We start from the raw sequence: 27823 nt of genomic DNA, 5'->3' as shown, positions 1-27823 counted from the left end.
TATAAAAATAGGGAGGTATTGCTTCAGTTGTACAAGGTATTGGTGAGACCGCACCTGGAATACTGCGTACAGTTTTGGTGTCCATACTTAAGAAAGGACATACTTGCTCTCGAGTCAGTACAAAGAAGGTTCACTCGGTTAATCCCGGGGATGGACATATGAGGAGAGGTTGAGTAGATTGGGACTCTACTCATTGGAGTTCAGAAGAATGAGAGGCGATCTTATTGAAACATATAAGATTGTGAAGGGGTTGGATCGGGTGGATGCGGGGAGGATGTTCCCGATGATGGGTGAAACTAGAACTAGGGGGCATAATCTTAGAATAAGGGGCTGCTCTTTCAAAACTGAGATGAGGAGGAACTACTTCACTCAGAGGGTGGTAGGTCCATGGAATATGCTGCCCCAAAAAGCTGTAGAAGCTACATCATTACATAAATTTAAAACAGAAATAGAGAGTTTCCTAGAAGTAAAGGGAATTAAGGGTTACGGGGAGCGGGCAGGAATTTGGACGAGTCTAGGTTCAGATCGGTCATGGCCCTGTGGGTAGCGGAGCGGGCCCAGGGGCCATGTAGCTTGATCCTGCTCCTATTTCATGTGTCTAATTCTGTTAGATTCAGGAGATGGTTCTGTGATAGTAGATTGGCGGTTAGGATCAGATCAGCCATGATCTTATTGAATGGCGGAGCAGGCTCGAGGGGCCGATTGGCCTACTCCTGCTCCTATTTCTTATGTTCTTAGAGATAGTGGATGCATTGGTTTTGATCTTCCAAAATTCCCTGGATTCTAGAATGGTCCCAGTGGATTAGAAGGTCACAAATGTAACACCGCTATTCAAGAAAGGAGGGAGAGAAAAACAGGGAACTACAGGCCAGTTAGCCTGACAGCAGTCGTCGGGAAAATGCTGGAATCCATTGTTAAGGAAGTGGTATCAAGTCACTTAGAAAAATCACAAAAAGATTACAGAGTCAACATGGTTTTATGAAAAGAAATTTAACAAATATGATTTCCCTAAGAGTTTTTTGAGGGTGTAACTAGCAGGGTAGATAAAGGTGAATCAGTGGATGTAGTATATTTGGAATTCCAAAAGGCAGAAAACAGAGAGTAGGGATAAACAGATCTTTTTCAAGTTGGCAGGCTGTAACTAGTGGGGTGATGCAAGGGTCAGTGTTGGGGCCTCAGCTATTTACAATCTATATTAATGACCTAGATGAAGGAACCGAGTGCAATGTATCCAAGTTTGCTGATGATACAAAGCTAGGTGGGACAGTAAGCTGTGAGGAGAACACAAAGGGGGTGATTTTGCCGATGCTCAGGGGTCGGGTTTGGAGGTGGGACTGCTGGCAAAATCAAAAAGATTGGCAGCGGGTTCCAAATCCGCTTCCAAACTGTCTCCAATCAATCTTCCCAGGAGTCGGGTCCCCGATTTGCGCAGGGACCCATCTCCTAGCGGCGGGAAGAGGATTACAGCCACTTAACTGCTTGTTAACAGGTAGTTAACAGGCAGTTAAGAGGCTTTTTCCAATTTTGCCAGGTCGACTGCGGGCTTCCCGATGTCTGGACACCACACCAGGTAAGTGTGGCGTGTTGTGAGTCTGTTGAAGTGTTTCTTCATTGATGACAGCTGCAGAAGTGGTGTGAAGGAACCAATGGTACACTGGTGAATTTCAGAGGTAAGGAAATGCTGGGAAAATCATTTTAAATGTATTTAGACTTTTCTGTAGGTAATTAGATTTGAAGTGATGGTGTAGTCCCACATTTGGAGAATCTCTCTCACCAGTGACAGATCGCTTCTGTAACCTCACCTGCAGCTGCCACCTGTTTTATCCTAAGGAGAGAGTCGCTGGAGAGCCTGGGTGCAAGGGCTCACCTTTGTACAGTGATTGGCACCTCAATGCTGTCAAACACTGAAAAATCATGTCAAACAAAAATGAGCATGTCCCCTTTAAGAAAACCGGCAGATGACGCATCATCAACTGATGTCATCTGACACCGGCATCTGTGCATCGTTGGGGGCGGGATTGGAACCCACAGGTCAGCTGACCCGCTCCCAACTCGCCTCTTCAGGTAAGATCATGGCCAGAGTCTGCAAAGGGATATAGATAGACTAAATGAGTGGGCAGTAAGTTGGCAGATGGAGTATTATGTAGGGAAATGTGAGGTTATTCATTTTGGTAGGAAGAATAGAAAAACGGAATATTTTTTAAATGGTGAGAAACTTTCAAATGTTGGTGTTCAGAGAGATTTGGGTGTCCTCGTGCAAGAAACACAGAAAGCTAGCACGCAGGCACAGCAAGCAATAAGGGAGGCAAATGGCATGTTGGCCTTTATTGCAAGGGGTTGGAGTATAAGAGTAAGGAAGTACAGGGCCTTGGTGAGACCACACCTGGAGTACTGTACACAGTTTTGGTCTCCTTATCTAAGGAAGGATATACTTGTCTTGGAGACGGTGCAACAAAGGTTCACTAGATTGATTCCCGGGATGAGAGGGCTGTCCTATGATGAGAGGTTGTGTAGAATGGGCGTATACTCTCTGTGAGAGGTGATCTCATTGAAACATACAAGAGTCTGAAGGGGATTGACAGGGTAGATGCTGAGAGGTTGTTTCCCCTGGCTGGAGTATCTAGAATTAGGGGGCATAGTCTCAGGATAAGGGGTAGGATGAGGAGGAATTTCTTCACTCAGAAGGTTGTGAATCTTTGGAATTCTCTGCCCCAGAGGGCTGTGGATGATGAATCGTTGAGTATATGCAAGGCTGAGATAGATAGATGTTTGGACTGTAGGGGAATCAAGGGATATGGAGATCGGGTGGGAAAGTGTTGTTGAGGTCGATGATCAGCCATGATCTTATTGAATAGCGGAGCATGCTCGAAGGCTCGTATGCCCTACTCCTGCTCCTATTTCTTATGTTCTTATTAAGACTGAGCTTCATTCCTACCACTGAAGAAAAAAGGACACAGGAATGTCAGAGCAGCATGCTTCATGGTGCCCACCAGTATTGAGGCCCTGACAATCCAACAGGTGAGGACAGAGCAGGTTTATTTATTTAGAGCTCATTGTATATACTTAATATTTATTTCTTTATTACCATAGTCCTATCCTTTTTGTCCTGACAGCAAGTCACCTCCTGCAATAGTTTTCTTCCTTAGCTGGGTGGCACCTGTTCTGATTAAGTGAGGGCTCACACGGTACTCACATGTTGGTGGCACCCAGACCAACTAACGCAAAATTGAATGGAAATACAGATTTCTTATTGCCCATCAGCCGCTTATCCAATTCTGATTCAGTTTAATGATACATTCATTTTTTCAAGGGATGCCAACAAAGTTGATGTGTCTAATAATTGCAGGTTAGCTATTATAGGCAAGCCAATACCCTGAATTAAGGCAGATTTGACCACTTGAGTCAGGTGAGGGTCTATGAAAGCTACTCAATGCAGAATGATTCCAGTTAACATCAGAATCCAACCTTATCCATTGGCAGGAAGAAGCATACAGCCAATGCACGATCATGGAAAATGGATACAACAGATATTTTATTTATTAATTGTTAAAAATGTCAAGTTAGTAAAACACTGAACCTAGAAAAAATACATACACTAAGTTTAAACACTTAGAAGCAGGAAAACATGATTCCTGCCTGGCCCTTTCACTGTGTGTACTAGTGTATCACAGGCTGTGTGTCAATAGATGTCAAAACGGCATTAACCCACCATGTCATTTCCCCCAGATCCTGATCCAGGCCTGGATTAACTGTGGAAAATGTGACCTAAAGAAGAATGGGTTTTAAACAAACAAATTTAAACTCAATAGTATCTTTTTGAGCACTCATTAAGCGTACATTGGAATTTTATTCAGAATTATACAAAATAGACATCCAAAATGAGACTACTTAAATTATTATGCTGTTTATTTTACAAAAGGTACCCAAATGGCTCCCTGCAAAGTCTATTATCTGAATGAATATAGGGTGTTAGTATAAGATACATAGGGGGAGAAATTCAGTTGGTTGCACCACCCGTTAGCGCCTTAAGAGGGCGATAAGTGGGGCGCGAGCCAGCTAGTGCCCGGGCGCGGCGAGACCTGCGCCTCTCGCGAAATTGAGCAGACATTTAGCGGCGGCGCAAAACCGCAACACCCGCTCAGCTGTGCGCGCAGCTCCCGACGTCATTTCATGGTGCAACGCCCTTGGGGCGCCCCGAACCGGAAATTCAGTGGCGCCCCCCCCCTCCTTTCCGCCTGTCTCTCCCAGCGACTGGTTGACTGGAATGGTTCCCAGTCGCTGTGGGGCTGGGGGGGCGCTATTTAAAGGGGGCTCTTCCTGGCTTCTTTGTGGTAGCCATTTTTGGACCACTCCTTCTGTGTGAGAGAGAGATTTGCAGAGAGACAAAGGGAGAGAGCTTTCTGCATTGAGTCAGCGCTCGCACAGGTACTTCTGGCTTCGGCCCAGAACTTTGTAGTTGGTTTGCTTTTTCACTGGCATAACCTTGAGTGGCCATATGCTATGGGGGCTGCAAAGGGTGGAAACGTTGGGCTTCTCCATTACATTGAGAGGGCTCAAAGACGCCGAAAGAGTGCCAATCATGGCCAGGCGGAGGAGGGCCAACAGGCGTCGGCACACGAGACCTTACCGTCCCAGGGTTTTCCGCCAACAGTTCTCATACCTCAACATGTCTGAGTTTTCGGAGGCTTCGATTCAGCAGGGAGGTGGTCACTGAGCTCTGCCACCTGCTTCAGCCAGATCTGCAGCCTCAACTGAGGAGCAGGACATCTATGTCGGTGGCAGTTAAGGTGACAGTGGCTCTCAACTTCTATGCCACCGGTTCCTTCCAATCCGCTACTGGGGACATTGCCAATATCTCCTAGTTCGCGGTGCATTGCTGCATCCGTCAAGTCACGAATGCCCTCTTTAAAAGGAGACGTCAGTACATCTCCTTCCCCATGACCCTGGACAAGCAGCAAGAGCGCGCAATGGGATTTGCGAGAATAGCGAGCTTCCCCATGGTCCAGGGCGCCATTGATTGCAAGCATGTGGCTTTGCGGACGCCGCAAGAGAATGCCGAGGATTACCGCAACTGGAAGGGGTTCCATTCGTTGAACGTCCAGTTGGTCTGTGACCACAGACAGCTGATACTCGCTGTCGATGCCCGCTTTCCAGGCAGCAACCACGACGCCTTCATCCTGCGCCAGACCTCTGTGGCAGACCTTTTCGAAGCCCCGGCTCACCCAGGAGGCTGGCTTCTCGGGGACAAGGGCTATCCTCTGTGCACCTGGCTGATGACCCCGCTCCGTGCGCCCAGCACCCCTGCTGAAGAACAATACAATGAGAGTCATCAAGCGACCAGGAACATCATTGAGCACACAATCGGCGTGCTCAAGCAACGGTTCCGCTGTCTGGACCATTCCGGGGGAGCCCTTCAGTACTCACCTGAGCAAGTCTCCCATTTCGTTGTAGTGTGCTGCATGCTGCATAACCTGGCAATCCTCAGGACTCAGCCACTGCCACCAGACATTGGAGCACCAGCAGAGGAGGAGGAGGAGGAGGAGCACCAAGACAGGAGGGAGGCACAAAGTGCAAGGGCCGTCCATCAGTGGCTTATTGCAAGTCGGTTCTAGGCCCCCTCTGAGGGAATGGCTTGTGCCATTGAAAGAACATGAATGGAACCGTTCCGCAACCCCTAAGCCGGTCAAGGCAACAAATAGTTCAAAGAGCAAACATGCACATTCTGAATAAAGACGCTTCTTTATTTAACAAACTGTGTGCCCTTCCCGCATGACAAAGTAATAGAGAGAAACCCCAAAAAAAGCAGTCAGTCACATAACTGGCTCTCACAACCTGGAGACAATGAACAAAAGAGTAACCAAAAAATGACCATGATCTTCGGCCTTCAATAAAAAAATTAACAGCATTTTGCCACACCTCCTACTTTTTGCCCTTCGAGGGTGATCTGCTTCGCTTGCGAGATTGGCCCCTTCCCACCCTGCAGCTCCTCCGCAATGGGACCCCAGTGGCTGCAGCAAGCCTGGGGGAAGGCTGCTGTTTGTCAGATACTGAGTCAGCAAATGCCCTTGAGGTACGGCCTCGACCAGCTCTGGGCCTGGAGGGCCCGGCTGCTGACTGCTCCAACTCTGCATGGGCGGCAGCAGTCTGTCCTACAGGTGGTGGCAGCTGCAGTGGAGAAGTAACAGTATTGGCAGCAGGAATGCTGCCATCCTGACAGAGGACAGCCACTCCCTGGTCCGACGACACACTGGCACTCCCATGGAGCAGCACTGCAGCATGCGGAGCAATCTGCTGAAGCACAGACTGCTGGCCTGCTGCGGCATGGCGAGGGCCCCGGCGATTCGTGCCCGATCCAGCGAGGGTGGTAGCAGTCAGTGCTCGTGTGGCCTCAATCTGCGTCTGCAGCCACTGACTGCATTGCACCACTAAGCACTTGCGTGGAAGCCGCCTGTGCTGTGCCAAAGTCCTGCAGACTCCTTGCCTGTGCTGTGCCGAAGTCCTGCAGACTCCTTGCCAGTGCTGCGCCGAAGTCCTGGACACTCCTTGCCAGTGACTCAATGGATTCAGGCATCCTTGCCACTGCAGCCATGAGCTCAGTGTGCCTGTGCTCCGCCTGGGCGCTCATTTCAGTGAGGAGCCGCACCTCTTCTGCGCTCACTGTAGCAGGACTCGAAGCCAGACTCTCCCTCCGGGGAGAAGGCCGCCGAGCTTCCCTACCCCCCCCCCCCACCGCGTTGCTGCAGCCCGCTGGGCCCCAGAGCTTCACCCTCCTCAGACCCTTCCCCCCCCCTGCTCCCCTCCAGGGAAGACGTGTCCCCATTATGGTCATGGGCTGCCTCGGCTGAGGGTGGCACTGATGGTCTGGCTTCCTCTTCCTCCTCGCCTTCAGAATCATTCACAGTGGCAGCTTGAGGGCCCGCCTCCTCACCTGGCAAATCAGCATCTGAAAGCAGGGAGGTACAAGAGTGGCTTTAGCGTGAGGACAGGGTGGCAGCGAGGGAGGCATGAGTGCTGCAGTGCACTCTATTGGTACGATAGTGGCAAAGGATGCTGGTGTGAGGCACAAGTGGAAGGAGGTCAAAAAGGTGATGACCTTACCATTGCTGTCCAGAATGGGGTTGGCATCTCCAGTGGCGACGGGGCCAATCGTTCGGCCTGCCATAATCCGCTGGACTCGCTGCTCCAGATCGCTGAGGTCTTGAAGGTGAGGCCGGCCTCCCCCGGTCCGTTGCTGCTGCCTCCTTTTATGGGCCAGCTTGCCCTGCAAGAGAAAGGACGGGCTCTGAGTACAGTGTGAAGCCCTGATCTTGCCTGCACTGCCTCCCATGGTCAAATAGCCCTTACAGTGTGAAGCCCCAATCTTGGTTGCACTGCCTCCCATGGTCGATTAGCCCTTACAGTGTGTAAAGTGCTGAATGTGCGTGCGAGTTTCATGAAAGGCCCATAGGTGTTGGATGAGGGCCGGGCATTGGGGCTTTGGCCATAAAGTGAGGTGGACATGCAGGGATAAAGAGAATACTGAAAAGGGTACTCACCCGGACGACCCGAGTGAGGTCGTTGAACTTCTTCCTGCATTGCACAGGGGTCCTAGGCAGCATGCTGCTGGAGGTCACTCTGTGAGCCACCTCCCTCCAAGCTTTGCGATAGTCGTTGGGCAGCGGCCTCCTGCCACTGTCCGGAAACAGGATAGATCGCCTGCACTCCACTGCGCCAACCAGAACCTGCAGGGCCCCCTCACTGAACCACTGTGCTCGCTCCCTGGTTCTCTCCATGGTCCTAGGCGTTAGAATGTGGCAGCAGGTCTGTCCAGGCCAAGAATCAGGGCTCCGATGCGCAGGGTGTGGTTGCAATCCAAGATCGAACCTCCCCTTTAAGAGCTGACCGGCGCCAGCGTGTCTGCGTGCAATCGCTAACTGGCCGCACCTGCGCTGCGCCTGCCCTCGGTGGTAGCGCCTCGCTTCTCCGGCTTAGCGCCTTAAGACAGTCGTGCAGCGCCTGTTTTAGTGCTCCAAGCACTTCCTGGGGTGAAGCAGCTCAATTTAGCAGTAGGTGGCGATAATTTGCACTAGGTGCTAAATTTTGCGCCCGCTCGAGTATTACGCCCCAAACGTGGCGATACTGAATTTCTCCCCCATAATATTTACTTATAATGAAGACAAATCAAGTTTTTGAATTGTCGAGTTCAGCCATATATTATTTGACTACTAGTCAAAATGTAAAGGCACTCCAGCCTTCCAGAGACTCACGCGCATTAAAAAAGTTTGATTTCTTCATTTGTACAGAATTCAGGGACACTTTTCAGCATATCAAAATATTTATTACAATACCAGGTTTTTTACATTCCAAAAAATAACACACCATTTTAATATTTTTAAATTGCACAATGTAGCTAAAATTAAGTTTAAAAGAAACAGGGCTGACAACCCATTTGTAATGTACCAGATTCTGTCTTGATCTTTGATAATTCAGTGTTAAACTGTAGAACACTTTGGATAAACATAATGAAGAGATTCATCTTTCACATAGCCTTTTACATTAAATTAAAAGGTGTACTTTTAAATTCAAAGTGCAGTTTTTAACATTAAGTTACACAAACTTCAGCATACCCGTTGTGTTCTATAAATGTTAAGAAACAGAAATATCAAGTCTTGGATGTCACAGTCATGGATACATGGAAGGTTGAGGTGTTTTGAATATAAGTGAGTGTCCAGCTCCGTAACTAGCCCCATTTGCTATAAAAACAGATGTCGGCTTTTGTGTTCCCCCACATATAAAACCAGAAATGGTAACTCAATACTTCAGTGCAATCTCACTCACTTTGGCTCAAATCTGTTTGCAATACTGTGGAAGGTAAATCTTTTTTCCCCAAAACCACTGTCCACTTTGACACTACAGAATAAGTCATGGTTTACATTTACATGGATAAAAGATTACTTTCTATACACTAATGCAACATGGGTTTTACACCTTAGTAAAAGTTTTAAGCAAAATTAACCATGCTTTTAATAAATGGAGATTTCAAATTCTTTGGTTAATAATATGAAGAATTTTAAAAAGGCAGAAATTTAAAAAAAGTTTTAATGCATTTTACAACAATGAAGAAAATCTTGTACATTTCATCTCGAAATTGAAAGCAGCACTAATGACAGTCCAGATCATGCTGTATTCCTCTGCACCATACGATAGTATAGAGGTTCATCTTGAAATGAATATTCATTGGTAATGTGCTGAATAGCACCACCTTCTTGTAATCGGTCTCCATAATTAACAGCTTCACCGTGGTCATGGGCCAGACCAACTTTAATCAACCAGTCCACCAGATCACAGCCCTGGAAGACATCTGCGAAAGTTTCTGCAGCACACCTGTGTCAAAGGAATGATTCATCCACTTGGTCTGCAAGTCTCACATCACTGTTTCACAGGAAAGGAAACAGCAAACAGTATAAAGAGGCGAGATGGTATGAAATAAAGTCTAATTATGAACCAAAAGATGTTCGAGTCAACATCACGATCTACAGCCAGGTTCGACTAAACAATAATCATAGCATCACTCAAAGGTTATACAGAAAGTGTTGCTTCCACGTGTACACTGATGACACCCAGCTTTACCTCGCCACCACCTCTCTCAGCTCCTCCACTGCCTCTGTGTTGTCAGGCTGCTTGTCCAACATCCAGGCCTGGATGAGCCACAATTTCCTCCATTTAAACATTGGGAAGACCAAAGCTATTGTCTTCAGCCCCTGCTACAAACTCCATCCTGAGCCACTGATTCCATCCCCTCCCTAGCCACCGTCTCAGACTGAACCAGACTATTTGCAACCTTGCTGTCCTACTTGACCCGGAGCGGAGCTTCCGACACCATATCCTCTCTGTCACCAAGACCACCTACTTCCACCTCCGTAATATCCAACGCTGCATCAGTCAATCTGCGGCTGAAACTCTCATCCATGCTTTTGTTTTCTCCAGACTCGACTATTCCAACGCTCTCCTGGCAGCCCTCCCATCTTCCACCCTCCATAAATTTAAGCTCATCCAAAACTCTGCTGCCCATATGCTAACTCACGCTAAGTCCCGTTCACCCATTACCCCCCTGTGCTCGCTGACCTACATTGGCTCCTGGTTCCCGAATGCTTCGATTTTAAAATTCTCATCCTTGTGTTCAAATCCTTCCATGGCCTTGCACCTCCCTATCTCTCTAACTCCTCCAGGCTAACGATCCTCCGCAAACTCTGCATTCCTCCAACTCTGGCCTCTTGTCCATCCCCTAATTTCCTTCACCCCACCATTGGCAGCGATGCCTTCAGCTGTCTATGCCCCATGCTCTGGGATTCCCTCCATAAACCTCTCCACATCTCTCTCCTCCTTGGAGACCCTCCTGGTAGTCTCACTGTTGCAGTAATTCAAGTTTTTGGTCGCCTGTCCAAAAGTCTCCTTCTTTGTCTCCATGTCAATTTCTGTCTGATTATGCTCCTGTAAATTTGCCTTGGGGCATTTTACTATGTTAATGGTACTACATAAATGCAAGTTGTTGTTGACGATGATGTAGAATTTGTTAGCTAATCAATTGTAGTACAACATTAAGGGAACCCTCTGGAATATGCATCCAAAATGTATCCTCTCTCTCTGCTGAATTACTGCAGTAGTGAGGCTACTGGGAGCCGAGACTCGATGCCAAAGATCATCCCAGCAAATACTTGATTAAAGAGTATTCTGTGAATAAAGTTCATCAGCAATACAGTAGATCCAGCTTATCAAAGACGTAACTCACCCATTTTTAAAACAGAATTTTAAAACTAAAATTCCAAAAGGTTGCATCATTTTACTTTTAAAAAAATCTAACCACAACAGGCTAGGACAAGAGTAAATAAAATAATTTGACTCATCTAGCTGAGGGATGTCAATTTTGATCAATGAAACAATATCACCACTTTCCACACCTATTGTCAGTATCAAGCACTCCAGATGTAGGTTACAGCTCCTTCTACTCTCTCAATCTCAATACTTCATTGCACCAGTGTAAACTGTTTCAAGAATCATAGAATGAAATGCCATTCAGCCCATCATGTCTATGCTAACTCTTCGGTAGAGCTATCCGATTAGTCCCACTCCTCTGCTCTTTCCCCATAGCCCTGTAATTTTTTTCCCCTTCAAGTATTTATCTAATTCCCTTTTCAAAGTTAATATTGAATCTGCTTCTACCACCCTTTCAGCCAGTGCATTCCAGATCACAACAACTCCCTGCGTAAAATTGATTTTTCCTCATGTCGCCTCTGGTTCTATTGCCAATCACCTTATATCTGTGTCCTCTGGTTACCAACAGTTTCTCCTTATTTACTCTATCAAAACCCTTCATGATTTTGAACACCTCTATCAAATCCCCTCTTAACCTTCTCTGCTCTAAGGAGAACAACCCCAGCTTCTCCGTATAACTGAAACCCCTCATTCCTGGTACCATTCAAGTTTCATTTACAATCCCTACCATCCTTATTGCCTCACTCAGCAAGACTGACAATTTAGTACAAATGTGTGTCAAATTATGGACAATTTTGTAACATGCTGAACTGAAACTGCTAAGGTGACCCAAACTTATTTTACATAGAATCCAGAGTTATTTGAGGACAAGAGACCTTCTATCTGTATGCAATTTAGGCTCCATCCCAACAAAAAAGACTGCCCGCTAACCATTGCGTGGCTCAAACACCACTACTTTATATTTAAAAATTGCCAACTCATGTTTCACATTACATGACCTTTGGAAATCCTCAGGTTACAGCAGGTAAACTTGTTACAAATGTAACCACTCACATAATAGGCACTGGGGGGAAAATTGGCTTGCGCCCCCTTTGGGGCGATAACTTCGCCGAGGGCGCTACTTTTAGGAAAAAGTTTGCACCCCGCGTCCGAAATTCAATGGTAACGCCCCAAGCAGGAGGTGGGGCGCTATCGGAAGCGCTTCCCCCTCCCTCTTGGGGCGCTCCCGGAAGTGCTCCCCCTCCCTCTTGGGGCGCTCCCATTGAATATCGCGACGCTACGTGCAGCAGCGCCACGGTACTGCAGGCCTCCCTCCCCTGATTAAAGGGGAGGGGCCTAGCGCAGCGCTCACCAGGGTCCTGCTAGCCCACCAGGGGGCGGGGCGCCGGCAAAAGAGCCCAGCACTCAAGAGGAGTGCCGGGCTGACCGATCGCGGCCGGCATCCCGCAGCGGGAGGCCAGAGGGAGCAAGTGCTGGCAGGCGGCCCCCCAAAAAATGGCCGCCCAGCACCTGCCCTTTAACAATTGCCGCCCCGGCCACAAATACGCTCCCACCCCCCCTCCGACCCTGTCAGACATAGAGTCCGACGGTAGGTCGAGGGCGTGAGCCAAGTTTGCAGCCAGGGCGCTGTGTACGGCGACGACGTCATCGGCGGAGGCGCAGCGCCGCAGGGCGCTACCGCCACCACTAACCTCCCACTAAATTTCGCGGGAGATGCTAGCAGTGCTGCACCCGGGCCCGAGTTGTTTCGGGGCACTAATGGGAGGCGCAAAGCAACCAAATTTTTCCCCCATTATCTTTTAACTTTCAAGTAGCTATCGTTATAAACAAAGCATCTAAGAAGTTTTGTACTTATTTGGCAGACTGTAAATCAAACTGTTCCATGATGCTGTGGTTTAATTACAACTGTTATTTTATTGTTGTCGAGATTCAACTAATTCCAAATGGATACAATAAATGGCCTGGAATGTTTCTGCGCTATCTATATAAGTGATTTTTAAGCAGAAGCATTAAACAGAATATGCCCAGTTTAAGGGACTTCAGAAGATTTGTGGTCGCTCACAATAGCATTCAGTACTGTCCTGCAGAATTAACCAGTTCTATTCTATCAGCCCTACATGGATCCAAAAAATCGTAATGATTGCTTATATAAAGTCTAACTAATCAGAATATCGAAACAGTTATGTGATCAGAATTCCATAATTTTCTCAATCAACATGTGATCCTCTATAAACATCTTTGTTATTGTTGGTGTAGCTAAAAACACAATTTTCATTATGGCTTCCAAATGACAACCTAGAAAATGCTTCACAAAAGGAACTCTTGTATGTAATTTCACCATCATCAGACTTACTTTCCTCCAACATACAATAGTTGTGCTTAAACTTAAGTATCATGTCCACAAGTATAAAAATTAAGGATTTATAGGCACAGATGATATGATGAGACTGTCATTTCAATATTCCTATCTAAATGTCAGATTGTTCATCTATAAATACTCCTTTGGAATCTGTAGGTAATACATACTTTTTCAGTGTTCAATGACTGAAATATCACACTCAAGGTATTTTAATGTTTATAATATTGCACCTGAGAGAAAGGATGTTATGTCAATGGCTGCAGTTAGAAATATAAATTTCCCAACTTGCCTTGTCTGGTGGCAGTGGAGTTCCATCTTTTATGCAAGTCTTGCATGTTACTGCCAGATCTGTCGGTTTCAGTTTTCAGACACAACTTTTTGATCATGCAAACCTTTTTATAGAACTTGTATTTTGTATCACATCTTTGGCATAGAAAAATGCCTCAAGATTCTTCACAGAAATGCAATCAGACAAAAATCAACACCAAGCCAAAGAAGCAACATTAAAAGTGGTGATTAAAACCTTGGTCAAAGAAGTGGGTTTTCCGGAGGGTCTTAAAGGAGTAGAGGGAGGTAGAGAGATGGAGAGATGGAATTTCAGAGCTCAGGGCCTAGATAGCGAAAGGCACAGCTGCCAATGGTGGGGCGAAGGGATTTCAGGATGCATAAGGAGCCAGAGTTGAAGATGCAGAGTTCTCAAGATGGCTTAGAGCTGGAGATGGTTAAAGAGTTAGGGATGGGTGAGGATATGAAGGAACTTGAACAAGAGGGTGAGAATTCTAAATCTAACGTTTTGGAAAACCAGGAGCATTGGCAGTGAGCGAGCCACAGAGTGAGTGAGTGGGACCTGTGTAGGATTCAGGCAGCAGAGTTTAAGATGGGCTGAAGTGTATGTTTTAAGCCTCCTGTGCTAATAAGATTTCTGACAAAGGCTCACAATAGGGCATATGAAGCTGGAGGTGCGAGCAGTCCCAAGGAATTCAAGTCATGTTTTGGGCCTGATGTGAAGGCTCAACTGGATATGCAGGAACAAGGCTTTAGGTAGAATGCCCTATGAAGGGGACAGCCTGAAAGTTTGCAATTATGAAATTCCTAGATTTACTGTCAGGGTATCAACCTTTTGGCATATGGTGTATGCCTAATTCATAGCTCTGGAACCTAGAAGCATGACTGGTCTTTCAGCTTTGTCTTCTTAAAGACCCTTGATCCAGTGATGAAATCAGATGTAAAAGATTCATTCAACAGTTGCTGAGCCATTGGGAGCTCCATTCGAAACTAATGGATGTATCCAAGTTAAATGCCTGTATCAATGAGGAATACGAATTCTTGGGCTGGTTTTGCTCCAATCCATCAGCAGTAAAAAAAAAAAGGCATAATTTTCAACTCTAGTATGCTGACCTGTCCTGGAAGCTGCTCTGCTCTAGATGGAGCAGGATTTCAACTAAAAAGATAATGCTTTATCTAGGACCCTAGAGCATATTCGTAGAGGACAGTACTAGAGAAGGTTTTGCACAGCATGAATTTCTCCAGCCAAGTCCAATTTAGAGACTTTGTTTGTCTGCAGAAAACAAATTGCTGTGGAAGAAAGATCAAGGTCTGGATTCAGTACAGTCATTATGCCTTTACATTTGTTAGTGCTTTTTGCACAATGACTGTCATCCTTCTCAGCCATCTTACTCAGATGTAGATGGAACTCACAAGATAAAAATCACCTTTAAGTGAAGGCACAAAAAATCACTGGCCATTGATAGCTGGCAGCAGAAAACAGCTCATAAAACATCTAATCAATTTGCAGCTTAATTGTTTCAAAGAAAATGGGTTACAGGCTAAAGCCAGCATAATGGAGCAAAGGCCTCTCGCATAGCATGATTAGCGTGCTAGCAATGATGTACACAGGAGAGAAAAAATAAAAACTGAAGCTGGCTATTGGGGAATGCAGTCTTACTGAAATTAGTAATTGGTCCGGATTCTGCTGTAGAAGTAACGGTGAGGCCAACAGTGCTCACCATTATTAAAGCGTAATTTGGACAGCAACTTCCAGCGACTGCACATGTGCAGTTAAACATGGAAATTAGTAAGGTGCTGTCTGAATTGCCCTGCCCCTTCAGAAGCTGCGCTACAACAGTATCATGCTGAGAGACTCGGCATTGAAGTACATGGAATGCCGTGAAGTTGCTGTACTTATGTGATAGATGCACATTAAACTCCCCATAAAAAGTTAAGGCTTGTCCATTCCAGCATAAGTAAATTTTGAATGGTGTGATAATTTTTAAAAAAAAACTTTTTCTTTGTCTCTTTTATCTCTCCCACTTAATCCCATCTTTCTTTCCATCTCTTTATTTCACTTTCTGTACACAATTTGATATTGAATTAAATATTCTGAAACTTCCTGGTTCACATTCTGCGCTCATTACGATTCTTTGATCTGATTGGTTAAGGAGATACCCAGTTGCTTGCTCAGGTCACACAAGTCCCAGATCCCCTATAGAGGGTGCTGCACCAAAATGGCTCTCGAATTACAGCAAGTTCCAGTGCAAAATCCCACAGACAGTCCGTAGGCAAGTGCAAGTGTAATGAACGGCTAGTGCCATTCGTTCGCCACTGAGGGGGATTGGCACAGTAGATGTGCCAATAATTTATTAATTGCATATGTAGTTTATGTAAGGAAGAATTTTTACTGAACAGAAAAATAAAGCTTGATGATTTTTGAAGATATCTGTACTTTTTAAAATGTTTCCTGTTGAATGGGTTTTACTAAAGTGATCCAAATGCCGTATATTATGAATTAAAATATATCGATCAAATGAAATGCATTTTACATACTATCACTATACAATGATTAACTATTCACAACTTTCTATTAAAAAAGAATTAAATCAGTTACTGGTATTATCCTTACACTTGAAGGAAAACAAACCTGAGGAATTACTGGAATTACAAATTAAAATGATGAAACACCATAGTCATAGCTTCATCAAGCTAAAACATTTATTCAACTCTTTACTTTCATGGTACATCACACTCTGGATATGCTTGCCATCATAATTATGGTGGTAGGGATTGCACAGTTTCAGTAGCACAACCGTGCTAGAATCCCCTGCCTATTCTATAGTCTTAACATATGAACATACGAATTAGGAGCAGGAGTAGGCCACTCGGCCCCTCGAGCCTGCTCCGCCATTCAATAAGATCATGGCTGATCCGATTACTCCACATTCCCGCCTACCCCCGATAACCTTACACTCCCTTGCTTATCAAGAATCTATCTACCTCTGCCTTAAAAATATTCAAAGACTCTGCTTCCACCGCCCTCTAAGGAAGAGAGTTCCAAAGACTCACGACCCTCTGAGAAAAAAATTCTCCTCATCTCTCTTAAATGGGTGACCCCTTATTTTTAAACAATGACCCCTAGTTCAAGATTCTCCCACAAGAGGAAACATCCTCTCCACATCTACCCTGTCAAGACCCCTCAGGATCTTATATGTTTCAATCATGTCACCTCTTACTCTTCTAAACTCCAGTGGATACAAGCCTAGCCTGTCCAACCTTTCCTCATAAGACAACCCGCCCATTCCAGGTATTAGTCTAGTAAACCTTCTCTGAACTGCTTCCAATGCATTTACATCCTTCCATAAATAAGGAGACCAATACTGTACACAGTACTCCAGATGTGGTCTCACCAATGCCCTGTATAACTGAAGCATAACCTCCCTACTTTTGTATTCAATTCCCCTCGCAATAAACAATAGCATTCTATTAGCTTTCCTAATTACTTGTTGTACCTGCATACTAACCTTTTGCGATTTATGCACTAGGACACCCAGATCCCTCTGCATCTTAGAGCTCTGCAATCTCTCACCATTTAGATAATATGCTTCTTTTTTATTCTTCCTGCCAAAATGGACAACTTCACATTTTCCCACATTATACAGTACTCCATTTGCCAGATCTTTGTCCACTCACTTAACCTATCTATATCCCTTTGTAGCCTTCTTATGTCCTCTTCACAATTTACTTTCCTACCTATTTTTGTGTCATCAGCAAATTTAGCAACCATACCTTCGGTCCCTTCATCTGTCATTTATATAAATTGTAAAAAGTTGTGGCCCCAGCACTGATCCCTGTGGCACACCACTCGTTACATCTTGCCAATCAGAAAATGACCCATTTATGCCTACTCTCCGTTTCCTGTTAGCCAGCCAATCTTCTATCCATGCCAATATGTTACCCCCTACACCATAAGCTTTTATTTTCCGCAATAACCTTTGCTGTGGCACCTTATCAAATGCCTTCTGGAAATTTAAGTACAGTACATCCACCGGTTCCCCTTTATCCACAGCACATGTTACTTCCTCAAAGAACTCCAATAAATTGGTTAAACATGATTTCCCTTTCACAAAACCATGTTGACTCTGCCTGATTACCATTAACTTTTCTAAGTGCCCTGCTATAACATCTTTAATAATAGCTTCCAACATCTTCCCTATGACAGATGTTAAGCTAACTGGCCTGTAGTTTCCTGCTTTCTGTCTTCCCTCCCTTTTTGAATAAAGGAGTTACATTCACTATTTTCCAATCTAATGGAACCTTCCCCGAATCTAGGGAATTTTGGAAAATTAAAACCAACGCATCAACTATCTCACTAGCCACTTCTTTTAAGACCCTAGGATGAAGTCCATCAGGACCCGGGGACTTGTCAGCCCGCAGCTCCAACAATTTGCTCAGTACCACTTCCCTGGTGATTGTAATTTTCTTGAGTTCCTCCCTCCCTTCCATTTCCTAATTTACAGCTATTTCTGGGATGTTACTTGTATCCTCTATACTGAAGACTGATGCAAAATACCTGTTCAATTCAACTGCCATCTCCTTATTTTCCATTATTAATTCCCCAGACTCACTTTTTATAGGACCAACGCTCACTTTGTTAGCTCTTTTCTTTTTTAAATATCTTAGAAACTCTTACTATCTGTTTTTAGTCATAGAGTCATACAGCACAGAAAGAGGCCCTTCGGCCCATCGCGTCTGCGCCGGCCATCAAGTCCTGTCTAATCTAATCCCATTTTCCAGCATTTGGTCCGCAGCCTTGTATGCTATGGCATTTCAAGTGCTCATCCAAATGCTTCTTGAATGTTGTGAGGGTTCCTGCCTCTACCACCCTTTCAGGCAGTGAGTTCCAGATTCCAACCACCCTCTGGGTGAAAAAGTTCTTCCTCAAATCCCCTCTAAACCTCCTGCCCCTTACCTTGAATCTATGCCCCCTTGTTATTGACCCCTCTACTAAGGGAAAAAGTTCCTTTCTATCTACCCTATCTATGCCCCTCATAATTTTGTACACCTCAATCAGGTCCCCCCTCAGCCTTCTCTGCTCCAAGGAAAACAACCCCAGCCTGTCCAGTCTTTCTTCATAGCTGAAGCGCTCCAGCCCAGGTAACATCCTGGTGAATCTTCTCTGCACCCTCTCCAAAGCAATCACATCCTTTCTATAGTGTGGCGACCAGAACTGCACACAGTATTCCAGCTGTGGCCTAACCAGCGTTTTGTACAGCTCCATCATAACCTCCCTGCTCTTATATTCTATGCCTCGGCTAATGAAGGCAAGTATCCCATATGCCTTTTTAACCACCTTATCCACCTGTTCTGCTGCCTTCAGGGATCTATGTACATGCACACCAAGGTCCCTCTGATCCTCTGTCTTTCCTAGGGTCTTACCATTCATTGTGTATTCCCTTGCCTTGTTAATCCCTCCAAAATGCATCACCTCACACTTTTCAGGGTTAAATTCCATTTGCCACTGTTCCGCCCATCTGACCAACCCATCTATATCGTCCTGCAGACTGAGGCTACCCTCCTCGCTATTTACCACCCCACCAATTTTCGTGTCATCTGCGAACTTACTGATCATACTTTTTACATTTACATCCAAATCATTAATGTAGACCACAAACAGCAAGGGACCCAGCACCGATCCCTGCGGTACGCCACTGGACACATGCTTCCAGTCACAAAAACAACCTTCGACCATCACCCTCTGCCTTCTGCCACTAAGCCAATTTTGGATCCAATGTGCCAAGGCACCCTGGATCCCATGGGCTCTTACCTTCTTGACCAGTCTCCTATGCGGGACTTTATCGAAAGCCTTACTGAAATCCATGTAGACCACATCCACTGCACTACCCTCATCCACACACCTAGTCACCCCCTCGAAAAATTCAATCAAATTGGTCAGACATGATCTTCCCTTGACAAAGCCATGCTGACTATCCCTGATTAATCCTTGCCTCTCCAAGTGGAGACTAATTCTGTCCCTCAGAACTTTTTCCAATAATTTCCCTACCACTGATGTTATATTTCTAGCTAGCTTTCTCTCGTACTCTAATTGTTCTCTCATTAATCTTTTAGTCATTCTTTGCTGTGTTTTATATTCTTATCGTGATCTCTATAACCACAGACACATAGGTGTGAATTTTAACCCCCAAAACCGGGTGGGTTGGGGTTGGGTCAGATGTTAACATTTTAAAAATCTCAAACCCACCTCAACCCACCCTCTTCCGGGTTTAACGGAGGCGGGACAAGGGGTGGGCAGCCAACCTACTCCCAGGAGCTGGGTTGGCAATTTAAATATTTTAATGAGGCTGGCAGCCTCTGATTTAACCTGCTTTGCAGGTTTAACAGTGGGCGGCCGGGTTTCTCATGCCTCGGGAAACCCGGCAGCTGAAGGAAGGTGAGGACTGCTTTGGGGAGACGGTACATGCCATTACAGCACTGCTTGTGGCCAGGAGGAGCATGAGTGCTTTCCCCTAGCCCCCCAAGCTACCCAACCCATCTGACCACCTGCCCATAAAAAGACCCCCAGGGTTGGAGATTGAAACCCCCCCCCCCGGGGTCATGGATTGGACCTACCTGCTCCTGTGACCTGCTCCGGAGTCCTCCCTGCCCGACTGGAAGCCAAGCCGGTCAATCAGGATGACTTCCGGGTGGGGAATCTGTCAAGGAGAAAAGACCCTTGCTGTGGAGTTAAAACTCCACAGCATGTAAGCAAACCCGGACTTCCGGGTTTCCCGTCTGAAACTCTGACCCCCCCCCACCCCACCTACACAACCTGCCGCTGTTAACTCATCTCCTTTTGTGATGAAATTGACTAAGGCAAGAATTTTGTATATTAATTCTGCTGCAAACATGTTTGAAGGTTTGAAATGCATCCTTCTATGTAAGCACTGCATAATGCAAATCATTCATCCAGACAGATAACCAAAATCATTCAAACAGCACATCATTTCTGAAGGTGAAGCAGTGTCTACGTAAAAACATCTGTAGAAAGCAAAATTGCTTTAGTAAAGCACTGAAAGAATATTTTTGCAGAGATAACGTAGTTAAAAGGGTGCAACACATATTCCAACTATATACATTGCTTAAAAAAGTTCCCCTAAATTTTAAGTATATGTTAATGTATTAAAATTACTGTTTTCAATACTTTAATATATTTCAAAGTTTCCTGCACAAAGCATATCTGTTCGCTCCCTCACTGATATGCTGTCACAATCAAACACAATATAAGAACACAAGAATTAGGAGCAGGAGTAGGCCATACAGTCCTTCGAACCTGCTCCGCCATTCAATAAGATCATGACTGACCTTTGACCTCAACTCTGCTTTCCCGCCCAATCCCCATATCTCTTGATTCCCCTCGAGTCCAAAAATCTATCTATCTCAGCCTTGAATATACTCAACGGTTCAGCATCCACAGCCCTTTGGGGTAGAGAATTCCAAAGATTCACAACCCTCTGAGTGAAGAAATTCCTCCTCATCTCAGTCTTAAATGTCCAACCCCTTATCCTGAGACTATGTCCCCTAGTTCTAGACTCTCCAGCCAGGGGAAACAACCTCTCAACATCTACTGTGTCAATCCCCCTCAGAATCTTATACGTTTCAATGAGATCACCTCTCATTCTTCTAAATCTACTCAATCTCTCCTCAATGGACATCCCTCTCATCCCAGGAATCAATCTAATGAACCTTCATTGCACTGCCTTCAAGGCAAGTGTATCCTTCCTCAGATAAGGAGACCAAAGCTGTGTACAGTACTCCAGGTGAGATCTCACCAAAGCCCTATGCAACTGTAGAAAGACTTCCTTACTCTTGTACTCCAAACCCCTTGCAATAAAGGCCAACATGCCATTTGCCTTCCTAATTGCTTGCTGTACCTGCATGCTAACTCGATGTTTCCCCTACGAGGACACCTAAATCTCTCTGAACACTAACATTTCATAGTTTCTGATGAGAGGTCATTGGCCTGAAATGTTAACTCTGTTTCTCTCTCCACAGATGCTGCCTGACCTGCTGAGTATTTCCAGCATTTTCTGTTTTTATTTCAGATTTCCAGCATCTGCAGAATTTTGCTTTTGATTTAATAGTTTCTCACCATTTAAAAAATTATTCTGTTTTTCTATTCTTCCTACCAAAGTCAATAGCCCCACATTATACTCCATCTGCCACCTTATTGCCCACTCACTTAACCGGTCTATATCCCCTTACAGGCTCTTTGCGTCCTCCTCACAGCTTGCTTTCCCACCTAGCTTTGTATCATCAGCAAACTTGAATATATTATACTTGGTCCCTTCATCCAAGTCATTAATATAGATTGTAAATAGCTGGGGCCCAAGCACTGATCCTTGTGGCACCCCACTAGTTACAGCCTGCCAACCTGAAAATGACCAGTTTATCCCTACTCTTTGTTTTCTATCCGTTAATCAATCCTTTATCCATGCTAATATATTACCCCAACCTCATGAGCCCTCATCTTGTGTAACAACCTTTTATGTGGCACCTTATCAAATGCTTTTTTAGAAATCCAAATATAGTACATCTACTGGTTCTCCTTTATCTACAAATCTAATATGTTGATGAACAAACTTTAACCCCAAAATTTGGAAAATTTTACCCCAATAATGGGTAGGTTAGGGTCGGATGGGAGGTTTAAAGTGTTAGAAATTTGAATCCCGACCCCATCCCGTCTACTTCCGGTTTTAACCGCGGGGGGGGGGGGGGGGTGTGGTGGCGGGGAGGGCAGCCAACCTTCTCCTAGGCGGTGGGTTGGCACTTTAAATACGATAATGAGGCTGCAAGCTTCAGGTTTAACTGTGGCCAGCTAAGAATCCCGGCAGCTGCAGCGAGGTGAGCTCTCCTTGTGGGCTGGGAGGAGCAGGAGTGCTTCCCCCAGCACCCCCCAAGTTCCCTCACCATCGCACCCCCCATACAGGGTTCAGACCCTCCCCCAAGGTCATGGATCAGACCCCCGGGGTCGGGCCTCGCATCTATCTGGGGTTGCGGCCTCGCCCGACTGGAAGCCAGCCTGTCAATCAAGCTGACTTCCAGGCGGGGAAGCTGTTTGTGATGTCACACACATGCTTTCCACAGTGTGTGGAGAAACCCGGACTTCCAGGCCCCCTGCCCCCAGCGGGTCTCCAGGTAAAGATTTTGGCCAAAAATGCAGCGAATGTGAATAATACCAACACCACACAGTCTTTAAGAATCAATAGTGGAATATTAGTAAATCTTAGGAAACAAATAGAGTATTTTTCAAATTAAAACAAATCTATTAAAGTCTAAGCAAATTAAATGCAATGCATTATCAGTACCAAGGATTGAATAAGCACAATCTCATGTGTCATGCTAATTGAAGCACATACCTCCTCTCTTTGACAATGTCTCTGGCACACTGATCCTTATGATACCGAGTAAACTGTTGGCAAGTCATCCTTATGTCCTCAGTTACTGTATTGTCAGTCTGTACCCCAAAATCTCTTCCATGCCATAGGAATTCCAGCCTGTCAAATTAACAAGAATTATTAACTGACGACCTGCCAAAAGATTTCAAATAAAGTTCCTCCCCTCGAGAATTCTGTATCATTCTTGGGGTGGAACAACAACTTGTATTTATGTAGCACCTTTAACGTGGTAAAACATCCCAAGGCGCTTCACAGGAGTATTATAAGACAAAAAATTTGACACCGAGCTACATAAGGAGAATTTAGGGCAGGTGACCAAACGCTTGGTCAAAGAGGTAGGTTTTAAGGAGCGAGGCAGAGAGGTTTAGGGAGGGAATTCCAGAGCTCAGGACCTAGGCAACAAAAGGCAAGGCCACCAACGGTTGAGCAATTATAATCAAGGATGCTCAACAGATTGAGGAGCAGAATTTGAGGAGCGCAGATATCTCGGGGGGTGGGGGGGAAGGTGGTTGTGGGACTGAAGGAGATTATAGAGATAGGGAAGGGCGAGGCCATGGAGGGATTTGAAAACAAGGATGAGAATTTTGAAATCGAAGCGCTGCTTAACTGGGAGCCAATGTAGGTTAGCGAGCACAGTGGTGGTGGGTGAATGGGACTTGGTGCAAGTTAGGACATGGGCAGCCGAGTTTTGGATCACCTCAAGTTTACGTAGGGTAGAATGTGGGAGGCCAGCCAGGAGTGCATTGGAATAGTCAAGTCTAGAGGTAACAAAGGCATGGATGAGGGTTTCAGCAGCGGATGAGCTGAGGCAAGGGCGGAGACGGGCGATGTTACAAAGGTGAAAATAGGCGGTCTTAGTAATGCTGCGGATGTGTGATCGGAAGCTCATTTCAGGGTCAAATATGACACCAAGAACATAGGAATTGTTAGACAAAAAAAGACTAAGATCCATCTAGATTGTCTCCTACCATCCTGGTAGTTGCATGGAGAGGACAACCATGTCATTCACTCATAGGCTGTTGGTAATGCTGCTTTAAAATTGCATGAAAGCAGCTGTCCAACAACACAGCAAAAGATAAAGTTAGGTTCATCATGGGGTAATGGGGGTGTGAATCCACATCCTTCCTCTGTGCCATGCATCAGCAAAGTCACGGGAACACACTGTTCTCTGCCAATCCAGTTTGCATAAGACATATAGTTTATCAAAATAATAAAATGCATAATCCGATGTGTGTGCAATATATATATAAAAATCTTAACTCGGTATGTAATTCCTGTCAAGGTTTCCATTATAAATTCCTATGTTCATATGTATAATAGAAACTGTCTATGCAAACTTGTCTCACTGTAATTACACCCTCCCCCAGTGGAAACTGGCAGGTGTAATTACAGCATGACAAGGTACAGAGGGAGTTCCCATTTTAAATGTAGACATATAGATAGATATACAGTAGCTAGCTAGATAGACTGAGCATCAATGATAGCTGCATGACAAAGGCTTTTTGGTAATGTGGCAATTCTACGACTTCACAACATAGTTATACTTTTTCCTTTTTTACATCCTTCACTGCTACCACGGGTCAACCATACTGCCACATCTTCAGCCAGAAGGGTAGGAGAGAATGTGCTGTGAACTTCATGGCTGCAACTAATAACATTACATGATTACAAACTGGCAAAACTCTTCTGCAGCACAAGGCTAATCAGGCCAGTTTTTCCCCTCCCTTCTCGGTTAAGAGTTTTTAACTACTAAAGTTTGCCATCAGGAACACAGCCAAGACAGGCAGTACATGGGCAACTGTGATAAGCAAGTTGCAGTGATGATCCGTACCAAGAATTCCAATCCAAATCCTCAGCTTGCTAGGCTAATGTAAACTGCTAGTGCTATTGAATTGCCACTTCTTTTAAGTGACGAGTCAGAGGAAGGCGCTGTTTACCTCTTTTTACATGGAAGAATGATTAAATGTTTATCAAGTCCAAATATGCCAAAAGAAATAAAACCCTGAAGGGAAACAGAAAAGTAGATTCATTATTTGCCATAATACTTAAATTGACATTTGCTACTAAAATTGATTAAATTTTACTGTTGAAATATCAAAACAATGTCATACAAAGCAGTTATATTAGGAACACAAACCTGACCAAAATTAAAGATTAAACAGAAGAACTGCAGCTCAACATAAAGGCGACCTGGCTCATGGTTAAACAACCACCACAAACAACTGGATACATTCTGAAAAATGATAAAAAGCAGACAGGGATAAATCAAACTGCTCTTTATACAATTAATACAAGTATTTACACTGCTGTACAAATCCCAGTGAAAATATGACCAACATAAAACAGATAATGACCCGGAGTTTGCGGTCAGCTGTGAAGCAAAGGCGTTCGATGCTGGCCCCGAAGAAAACTGCCCACAAAGATCTCGCGATCTCTGTGGCGAGAGGTTTGCCTTTTTTGCCGTGCAGTTGAGATCAGTGTAGTGTAGTGGGAATCCCATAGTGCGATCTGCTGTGACATCAACAAGCTGTCTAAGCAGCCAATCACAATGCAGAATTCTCACAGACAGGGAACCAGGAAGTGAAGAGGCTCCTTTTATCCCCACTTTTTTAAAATGTTAACAGCAGCAGCACAGGGAGGAAAATATAGCCAGGCTTTCCATTCCTGATTATTCAGTTGTGAGCCCCCTCCCCAGGAGTTTGCTGAAATTCACTGTCAAGGCTCCCATGTAAATTATAGTCTCTTCAGGAGCACTTGCGGAGGGTGAGCAGTGCCTGTAGAATCTACAAAAAACAATGCCTTCAGGAAAGAAGGGGAGGGAAAAATGAGTGAGATAAAAAGTAAACAGTATAGGGGGAAAACAATTTTTTTGTTATTTGATTAAAGTGGCCAATACGAGGAAGAAATTCATTTTAATGTCAGACTTACAGCAAACAAGCCTACAATGAGAAGCAGACACAGCAGCACGTGCCTGGCCAGCTGCGGATCTGTATTCTGTAAATGCTGCTCTTCTTGTGTCAACATGCAGTTTTCAGCTTTGCACAGTGTCGTGCATTGTTCTGCTGCAAAACACATCATAGGTAACATATTGTAGACACTGGAACTACCATGTTATTATTTTGAGTTTTGGTGACTGCAGGAAAGAAATACCTATCAATATCAGACTCACAGCAAACAAGCCTACTGATCAAAAAAGACTATTACTATATTAGTCCCTGGTTGAGAAATGCAATTGTTTAACTCAAAAATGGAGAGCAAAAACAGAAATACAGGTTGTGCTGTGAGGAATGCAGTCTGTTTAAACTTTAAACCACATTTACATTTTGGCCAAATTACTAACTCCTTGTTAACTACCATATCATAATGTTTAACTACATAAGGATTTCTAGGTTAGTGTGCATAAAAATCCTGCGGTATGCAAAATACATTTTATACTGCTTTTAGCCATCAAAACATTTAAGTTATTAAAACTGGGCACTTCACTAGCCAAACAATATTGTTTTAATAAACATACCACTCAATAATGCCTCATTCATACTTCTGTCATTATTCAGAGCTTGCTGGCTGGCACAACATAATTCGCCTTGATTTTCCATTTGACATGGACAGATTTCTGTTAGTAAAGAAGGAGCACCTTAAACATCAGTTTTCATACTTAACAATGACAACAAAAAATTAAGACTTTTACATATAGAATTTTTAACTGCTGAAACATTTCAAACCCAATGCATACTGTGTTTAGTTTTAGACTTCAAATGTTAGTCTGAAGATGTCCTCCAAAAGTGTTACACCATGTATTTTCAAACACATATCTAATCTTTTCAAATGGCTGATTCTTTCAAAATTGCAGATTTTTTTAAAGCACCAAATGTAACACAGCACAAAATCAGAGAAAAGTGAATCTTAAAATCACAATTGTTCTAACCCACCTAGCAGAGTAACATTAATGCAGACAAATGGCAATCTTAAAAAAGGTCAAACTCTACACACTGCTAAATCCGGAGAAGAAAAACTGCACTACATATTTTTAGCTATATCAAAACAGACTTGTACTTTGAGAAAACCCAATCTAGTTAAGTCAAAAACTGAAACAGTTGAAAGATTAATTAAATAACCAAACTCTATAAAAGTGAAAAGAAATAAACTGCAAATGCGCAAAGTCAGAAACAAAAATCAAAAAACATTTTCAGCATTTTCTATTCTCTCAGTGAAACTTAAGAATATGAAAGTTAGAAGAAAACATTTATTGAAAATACTTCAACATTCCCATTGCTTGTAAATAAAAATGCAAACATTTGAAAAGTACGAGTGCCAAAGCTACTTGAAATGGTGACTATACGAGCATCGGAGTTTTTGTCTTCTTAAGAAGTAAAAATCATTGGCCCAGAAATTTGGGTCTCCACGGGCAAGTACGCACGGGGTACTCACCCGTAGGCCGAATGGAAGTGCCGGTTTCCTGCATGCACTGCGCATGCACGGGAATCTGACACTTCCGTTCCCCTGAAAGCAGGGGTTCAGAGGTCGAACACGTGCGCGGGAGAGGCTGCGCGTGTGCATCGAACTTACGTTTTTTTTGCAGGTTTTCCCAGGAGGGTAAGTCTCCAGAAGTTACACATTTAAAAAGCAGGCGTAAGGCCTGCTTTTTACAAGGTAAGTGGTGAATTCATTAAAATTAAAACATTTTTTCCACAGGTTTATTATTTTTTAATACTTTAAAGAAAGGTAAGTTTATTTTTAGTCCTGTTAGAAAATAAAATTACTTTTTTCAAAAATTTAAATTATTGTTTAAAATAGTTATTTCATGTAATTTATAGTTTATTTAAAAAATGTGATGTTTTTGAAAATTTATTTGAAGATTTAGTGATGTTTTGGGGCCCGTAGTATTTCTAAGTTTTGACAGCACTTCCTGTCAAACTTATGAATGGAGCATTCCCTGCTCCGATTGGCTCCCCATGGCCCACGTGATCCCAGGGGACGCATCGAACTA

The 27823-nt window shown here is 44.4% G+C and overlaps 1 protein-coding gene across 3 annotated transcripts in view; it reads right to left on the bottom strand.

Moving 5' to 3' along the window:
• Positions 1–8295: 8295 nt before the first annotated feature.
• The window catches only part of gpr155a (G protein-coupled receptor 155a), a 107502-nt gene continuing 87974 nt past the window's right edge, over positions 8296–27823 (bottom strand). For 2 of the 3 annotated variants that reach the window (XM_085986154.1, XM_085986153.1), the window contains 6 exons: positions 26351–26449; positions 25765–25898; positions 24974–25069; positions 24774–24838; positions 22798–22935; positions 8296–9363 (listed from right to left, as the gene is read on the bottom strand). In XM_085986154.1, coding sequence (XP_085842280.1) covers positions 9156–9363; positions 22798–22935; positions 24774–24838; positions 24974–25069; positions 25765–25898; positions 26351–26449 — 740 coding nt within the window. In that variant the 3' untranslated portion in view covers positions 8296–9155. Of the gene's footprint in view, positions 9412–22797; positions 22936–24773; positions 24839–24973; positions 25070–25764; positions 25899–26350; positions 26450–27823 lie in introns of all 3 variants that reach the window. The other variant, XM_085986155.1, reaches the window with a different exon arrangement.

The sequence above is a fragment of the Somniosus microcephalus genome, chromosome 4 (genome assembly GCF_052327205.1).
Source record: "Somniosus microcephalus isolate GS21.2 chromosome 4, FLI_Smic_1.0, whole genome shotgun sequence".
Taxonomy (NCBI): Eukaryota; Metazoa; Chordata; class Chondrichthyes; order Squaliformes; family Somniosidae; genus Somniosus; species Somniosus microcephalus.
Note: the sequence above shows the minus strand (reverse complement) of the source record. Positions and strands in the feature narration are given on the sequence as shown.